The sequence below is a fragment of the Xenopus laevis genome, chromosome 2S (genome assembly GCF_017654675.1).
Source record: "Xenopus laevis strain J_2021 chromosome 2S, Xenopus_laevis_v10.1, whole genome shotgun sequence".
Lineage (NCBI taxonomy): Eukaryota > Metazoa > Chordata > Amphibia > Anura > Pipidae > Xenopus > Xenopus laevis.
In genome coordinates this window covers 141,735,818-141,743,611 of record NC_054374.1, presented here as the reverse complement: position 1 = coordinate 141,743,611, position 7,794 = coordinate 141,735,818, and the positions used below count along the sequence as shown (strand labels likewise).

The following is a 7,794-nucleotide window of genomic DNA, read 5'->3' as shown; positions in this document are numbered from 1 at the left end:
ACGGCTCTCATCTCATTCAGAGATCTTTCCATGGCATCCCACATACTTCGAGCCGAAAGATTCTCCATATGAGCTCCCCAGTCCAAAGCAGATGCATCCATTGTTATTAAGCTCCAGGCTGGTTCCGGGATCAAGATCCCTCTGACAAACCTGTTCACTCAAACCCACCACTCGAGAACACTCAACGTATACTGGGAAATTATCCAAGTGGAATCCAATGATTCTATTGTCCTGTCCCAGTGAATCAGTATTTCCTGCTGCAGAGGACACATGTGTAATCTGGCCCATGGAACAGCTTCTATTGATGAAGCCATCAGACCTACGATCTTCATAATTCTGTCTCAGTGAGACTGGATATGGCCTCATGAGGTGTATCATCTGGTTCCTCATATTGTGAATATATGTGATATACATTGTCTCCGTATTGAGACACATCCCCAAAAATTGCTATTGTCTGGATGGATGAAGGGACGACTTTTCTTCGTTGACAATCCATCCGAGATAATGCAGGCTCTTGAGAGCCCTCAAAATATGTTTGTGAATAAGGGATGCCAACACAGCTTTGAACAACCAATCGTCCAGATACCGTAAAATGTATTCCTGCCTCAACACTGTTTGCAGTGGTTCTGTTCAATAATGCAGAGACTGTGCAGGTCCACTCAGAGCTGCTGTTTAATCATGCTGCAGTGCAGATCTCACAATACATAACTTGGCTGTCACAGCTTTATCACTTCCTGTGCTAGGAATACAAAACACATCCTGTGCTAATATACGGTCTGCCACTAGGTGACAGCATAACCCCTTAACATCTCCCTTTTCTAACTGTATAATCTAACATATTTAAACAATATTTCAAGCCTTCAAGTAGTAACGTTATTTGCCCTACTGTACTTAAATAATATGCACATATGTAACTTTTTTCAAAGATAACCAAACATGACTGTTTGAAAACTATTTAAAGGTTAAGTCTTTTTGGTGGCTGAATTCGCCTGCCACTGCGTGAGTAATGCGGGATCTCAGACTCACTCTCAGGCTGTGAGGCCGATGTGCAGTCCGTTGCAGGCAAGTGCTCAGACTGGCTCTCCACTGTGGCCTCCACTTCTAGTCTCGGCGTTTCACTGGACTCTGTTACTGTTACTGCAGGCTTGCTAGGACTGGGCTCTGCTGGCCTGAGGTCCACTTGCTCTGCTGGCCTGAGGTCCACTCGATTGCGCCTGTACAGTGTACCCTCCACCTCAACCAGATAGGAGCGAGGGTCTGTTTGTTGGAGGCAAGTTCCTAGTCTCCATATGCCAGTCCTGTCACCTGGAAGTGGCTTCATTCTTATATTTTGCCCCACATTTAGTGCCGGAAGGTCCCTGGCCGTTTTATCATATGCATGTTTTGCCACTTGTCGTTTGAAATGCAGCTTGCCAGGAACTTCTGATGCAACGCAAGGTTCCAGTAGTGTGTCAGTCACTGGGAGGTGAGTTTTCAGCCTGCGGGCCATTAGGCGTTGCGCGGGGCTAGTGTCCATGCCAATTGTTGGCGTATTTCTCCACAGCAAGATTGATTTCCATGGGTCGTCTCCTGCACGTTTTGCTCGCCTGCACAGGCCTTTAACAATTTTCACTGCCGATTCTGCTTTACCGTTAGCTTTAGGGTACATTGGTGACGAAGTAACATGCTCAAAACCCCATTCCTGAGAGAACTTGGTGAACATAGCACAAGCAAATTGTGGACCATTGTCCGTGACGACTCGGTCGGGTTGGCCATACCTGGCAAGTTGAGCCTTGCATCTCTTAATGGTGGTGTCCGCCGACAGGTCAGGCAGCAGTTCTATTTCCCAAAAATCTGAATAGTGATCGACGATAAGCAGAAAATCCTTGCCAGCATAGTTGAATATGTCCATACTCAGAATCTGCCATGGCCGTGTAGGGAGGGGATGTGACATCATAGTCTCTTTTTGTTGTTCATGTGCATATTCGTTACACACAGTGCACTGTTCTACATAGTCTTTAATCTCCCCATGCATATTCGGCCAAAACAGTGTTTCTCTAGCCTGCCTGAAGCATGCCTCACCACCTATATGGCTCCAATGAATGCGACGTAGCATCTCTGCACGTAGTTGCTTTGGAATGATAATGCATTGGCCCTTGAAGAACACCCCGTCCTGTAAACTTATTTCATCCCGGTAGTTCCAATACTCTCTAATAGCCACAGGTGTCTCTGCCCTTGAATCAGGCCATCCGTTGAGCACAACTGATTTGAGGATCTTGAGGTGTTCATCTTGCTCAGAGGACTCCCCAATCTGCGACAGACGCTGATGCGTGACATTTAAATAGTCGGCCTGGTTTATGCCCTCTATGTCGAGCTCTTCACGGTACATGCTGCAGACTGAATGCTGGGCATGAGGTGCGTCCACTTCGTGCCAGCGTGCTGTGGCTCTGCTCAGTGTATCACTGACATACATATATGGGCCCGGTTTATAGGTTACCTCCAGAGCATAGTTTTGGAGCGAGAGTAGCATGCTTTGAAGTCGTTTTGGGGCACTAAGCAAAGGTTTGTTGAATATCGCGACTAGCGGTTTGTGGTCCGTTTCAACAGTGATGTTTCCCCGACCGTACAAATAACTGTGGAAACGGTGGCAGGCAAACACAATGCTTAGGCATTCTTTCTCGATCTGAGCGTAATTCTGCTCAGTTGCAGTGAGGGCTCTGGAAGCAAATGCTACAGGTTGTCCATCTTGCAATAGGCAGGATCCGAGGCCATTCTGACTGGAGTCACTTTGAACTGTAATGGGCTTGCTAATGTCATAGTATCTTAGTACCGGTGCTGTGGTAATTAGTCGCTTGACCTCATCAACTGCTTCCTGGTGCTTTGGCAGCCAGTGCCATGGCATGTCTTTATCCACGAGCCTGCGCAAGGGCTCGCACACTGCTGAGAGGCGGGGCATGAATTTTGACAGGTAGGTGACGAATCCGATGAACCTTTGCACTCCCTTTGAATCGGTTGGAGCCGGCATGTCTTTTATTGCCCTCACCTTCTCAGGATCTGGCTTTAACCCCTCTGCTGATAGTATATGACCGTGGAAGTGGACCTCATTAAGTTTAAACTGTAGCTTCTTGATGCTCAGTCTCAGTTTCACTTCTCTGCAGCGGTTCATAAGGGCAATCATGTTGGCATCGTGGTCGCGAGTGGCCTCTTCTAGTGAGTCTCCACAACCCACTATTAGTATATCATCTGCAATTGGCTCCACACCTCGCAAGCCGGCTAGTAGTTCATGCTGTTTTCTTTGATACACCTCTGGGGCTACAGACACACCGAAGGGTAGTTTGAGCCAGCGCATTCGCCCCCAGGGTGTCCAGAATGTAGTAAGAAAGCTGCTCTCAGTGTCCAATTTGATTTGTAGGAATGCATCCCGGGCATCCACCAATGAGAAAGTACGGGCTTTGGGCAGTTTATAGAGGACATCTTCAAGTGTTGGCATTATATAGTGGGACCTTTTCAGCGCTTTGTTCAATGCCCTTGGGTCAATGCAGATTCTGATTTTGTCAGCTTTTTTGACTATAACCATGTTGCTTATCCAGTCTGTCGGTTCAGTCACTGGGGCTAGGTTCCCATCCTGTATGTGTTTGTCCAGCTGGGCTTTTACAGCTTCCCTCAGTGCGACTGGAACATTGCGTGGCGAGCATTGTACTGGTGTGACAGTTCGATCTAGGTCAAAGTGCACTTCCCCCGGTAGAGACTCTATCGGACTATTGTACACATCATGGTATGTGCTGGTAAGCTGGTGCTCAGTTAGCACCCCTGTGGTATGGCTTTCCAGATTGTGGAGTTCGTCTGGAATAGTAATGCGCATTAGACCCAAACGTTCACATGTTGAGCCTGATAGGAGCGGGTTCTGGCTTGCTTGGACTATTTCGAATTCCAGTCTGTGGCGTAGAACCTTTACGAAAAAGGCCCAATGACTTCATCACCTCCCCCGAATACAGCTTGAGTCTTGTCTGGCTAGGTACTAGTCTTACCTTGGGTGCTATCTTGTGTTTATCATGAAGGCTCATGACGTTGCATGTTGCTCCTGAGTCAAGCTGGCAACGTTGTCGGATGCCATGGAGCTGAAGGTTGACAAACCACTTTTTTCCTCCTTGTCCACCTCCCATTCAAGCTCCGCTTGATCGTCAACTGTATGTAGCTGACGCTGGTCATGTTTTGCTTTAAGGCACACTGCTGCAAAGTGGTTGAGGGTGCCGCAAAGTCGGCAAGTCTTGCCAAAAGCTGGGCATTGCACTCTCCCCCGGTTGTGTGTGCTGCCACAATACTTACACTTTTCAGGGCTTCTGGAGTAGTTAGGATATCGTGCTATGCTGGGCTTTATGGTGCTTAGAAGTGCTGGCTTTTGGGCAGCTGTAGCATTAATACTGTCATCTGCTCTGGCCTGTGTCAGCACTTTCATTCGCAAGTCTGTTTGCTGCGCAGCTCGGCAAATATCAATGGCAGACGCCAAAGTAAGTTCCCTTTCTCTTAGCAAGCGACGGCGCGTGCTTTCATCAGTAATACCTAGCACCAGCCTGTCTCTGATAAGTTCATCTTTTAACTGTCCATAATCACATGTTGCTGCTTTCTCCCTCAGTCTGGTTACAAAACAGTCAATCGTCTCACCCTGCTCTTGCTTGCATGATCCGAAGACAAAGCGCTCGAAGATTACATTCTTTGTCGGCTTGAAATGTGCTTCAAGGGCATCCAAGATGGCAGTGGCGCTCTTTTGCTGTTCCTCTGTCAGATGCAGATTATGGCGATAGATGTGTCTGCACTCACCACCCATTAGACGCCTCAGAGTGGCTGCCTGTACCTCTTCCGATTTCTCGTCCAGTCCGGAAGCTAACATAAAGTCTTGAAATTCAGCTTTGAATGTTTCCCAGTTGGTAGCCAAGTCGCCAGACATCTTCATCTCGGCTGGTGGAGGTATCATGTTCGCGTACATGGTTGCTTAAATACCAATGCTTAGTATGCTGAGAGTTTCTTTTCCAGCTGGATGCGTGGATGGTGTGCTGTAATTCAAGCTTCTGACACCATGTTTGCAGTGGTTCTGTTCAATAATGCAGAGACTGTGCAGGTCCACTCAGAGCTGCTGTTTAATCATGCTGCAGTGCAGATCTCACAATACATAACTTGGCTGTCACAGCTTTATCACTTCCTGTGCTAGGAATACAAAACACATCCTGTGCTAATATACGGTCTGCCACTAGGTGACAGCATAACCCCTTAACAAACACAGCTGCCACCAAAGCTACCATATTCGTGAACATTCTCGGAACTGACGTGATCCCAAAAGGCAACACCCAGAACTGGAAATGATGTAACTGATTCTGAAGATAAACAGCTATCCTCAAAAAATTTCTGTGACCTGGAAACATGAGTATGTGAAGATACACATCATTGAGATCTATTGTGAGATCTGTGCTCCAAAATCTGAAGAACCGATCTTATGGTCTCCATCCTGAAATGCTTCTTTCAAATAAAGCGATTGACAAATCTTAGGTCTATAATCGTTCGAAATGACCCATCTTTCTTTGGGACTAGAAACACAATAGAATAAGTTCCTAACCCTTCCTCCAAGAGTGGAACTTTTTCTAGCACTTTTTTGTCGCAAAAAGAATAAATTGCTTCTTCTAAAGCCTTTTGTTTCTGAAAAGATGCACTTTTGGGGGTAGAAAGGAATCTTGCAGGAGGGAATCGACGAAACTTGACCTTGTACCCTTCCATGATTAGTTGTTGGACCCATAGGGCTGATACTAGTTCCTGCCAATGTCGTAGAAAAAAGTTAGCCTTCCTCCCACCTGAAAACTTCTGCCGTCAGAGATCATCCAGAATGGAAAGATGTTTCTTCCTCTATTGGGTCTAGCACCAGTCTGGGATCTGGGCTGATTCTTCTCCTTTTCTCTTTCACCATATCTTGACGGTCTAGTTGTTGTCGGAGACCTCTTTTGCAGACAAAAAAAAGGAACCCCTCCGCCTAGGCCTCTGCCTATTTTGGGGCAAAGTCTTGCCCTTATCATCAGACATTTTCTCCATGAGCCTGTCGGTGAGCTGACTCAAAGGGCATATTGCATAGATTAACTTTGGAAGTATTATCACCTATCCAGAGTTTTTGCTATATCGCTCTCCTCACCGAGGTGGAAAGGGCCATGTTCCTAGAGGCCAATTTCAGTGACTCAATTGATGAGTCAAACAAAAACTCAGACGACAATTTAATCACATTCATTGATTTAAGAAGGGATTCTCTTGAGACTTTATTCTCAATATCATCTTCCAGCTGGGTCAACCAGTTTCTCTTAGCCCTGGAGACGGCAGAGGCGGCAACCAATGGTTTGCATTGGGCCGAGGCAGTAGAATAAATGTGTCTTAACGAGCATTCGGCTTTACGATCCATAGCATCTCTCAGTTCTGATCCATCTTCAACCGGAATGGTAGTTATTTTTGAGAGACGTGCCTACCAAGCCTTTGCCTCATCATCAATAGGGAACAAGGACTTAAATCTTTTATTTAAGACCGGGCTTTATCAGGAGTCTTCCATTTGAACTGAATTAGATCCTTAATAACAGGATGTAAAGGAAAATACTTAACCTTCTTTAGAGATTCCTGAGATTCCCTTCTTTAGAGATTTCTGTGTCGCTTCCTTTCCCTTCCTGAGCCTCAATGGCCCCTTTAACAGCCTTAATCAGTTTAGAAACATTATCTGCTTGAAAATGTGAGGTGTCAATTATTTCCTCATCCGAGGAAGAAGAGGCTTCATCAATTACAAAAAATTCACCATCTTCAACGGAAGGGGTACCAGGAGTTGCTGCCTTAGGATCTTCCTTAAGCATGGATTCTTTAAACTCCAATCGCTTGTTTAGACCGGGAGGATCTTCTTTTGCAAGACAATTTTCACAGGGACCCCTAGAATATGCATCTGGTAGAGGGGTCTGACACTCTCTGCAGGTAAGATATCAAGATATCTGTCCTTACTTTGGCCTGTCCCAGCCTATGCTAGATTGCTACCTGCCCTGACTTTGGTCCATTCCAGACTCTGATAGATTGTTAAAGATACAAAAAATTTAGGAGAAAAATCAGTCTTTTAGATTAACTTTCCCTTGCTAATTCTCGCACAGTCTCTCAGCTGCAGTCAAAAAATCTCCAAAAATTATATATGGATCAGTGACTATGGCAACAGAGAAAAAAACAAAAAACAAAAATTGTGCAGTTTAGTTAAATATTGTGGCAGCACCCGGTGCCAGGATTTATTTCTTGGTGTAGTTCCCCTTAAATCACACATGTAAACTCCTGACTTTGGCTTGCTTCAGACTGTTAGATTGCTACCTGTCCTGACTTTGGCCTGTTCTAGACCTGTTCTTTGAACTGATTGTTACCTTTCTGACCTGATCTATTTGTACTGTTTTTGGCTAGATTTATATCGTTCCACCACTGGCCTTCACCAACTGGGGATGCCCTGTTCAAATCGTACCTGACTGTGCAATGGTGCAAGGGCTACAGTGCACTTCAAATTTGCTCTACTACCAGAAGGTATTCGACATAACCTAACAAAACTTGTAACCAAGTGTTCTGAACAAACAGCTGCCAAATAAGTTCCGATGCTAGAACTAGAACTATAATTGGTTCCAACCAGAGTTCCCTGAGCCTGGAATTGACCCACTACCTTTGGAATGCACAGGGAAAGAAGCCTCTAGAACAGTGGTCCATCCCCAGCCTATTTTATCCATGAGCCACATTCAAATGTAAAAACTTTGAAAGCAACATAAGCATGCAAAACTT

The 7,794-nt window shown here is 45.6% G+C and overlaps 1 protein-coding gene across 1 annotated transcript; it reads right to left on the bottom strand.

The window, feature by feature from the left end:
• Positions 1 to 955: 955 nt before the first annotated feature.
• Positions 956 to 3,841, bottom strand: LOC121400801 (uncharacterized protein K02A2.6-like). The gene has a single exon (XM_041584755.1). It carries the CDS (start codon positions 3,839 to 3,841, stop codon positions 956 to 958), a length of 2,886 nt encoding a protein of 961 aa, XP_041440689.1.
• Positions 3,842 to 7,794: the final 3,953 nt, after the last annotated feature.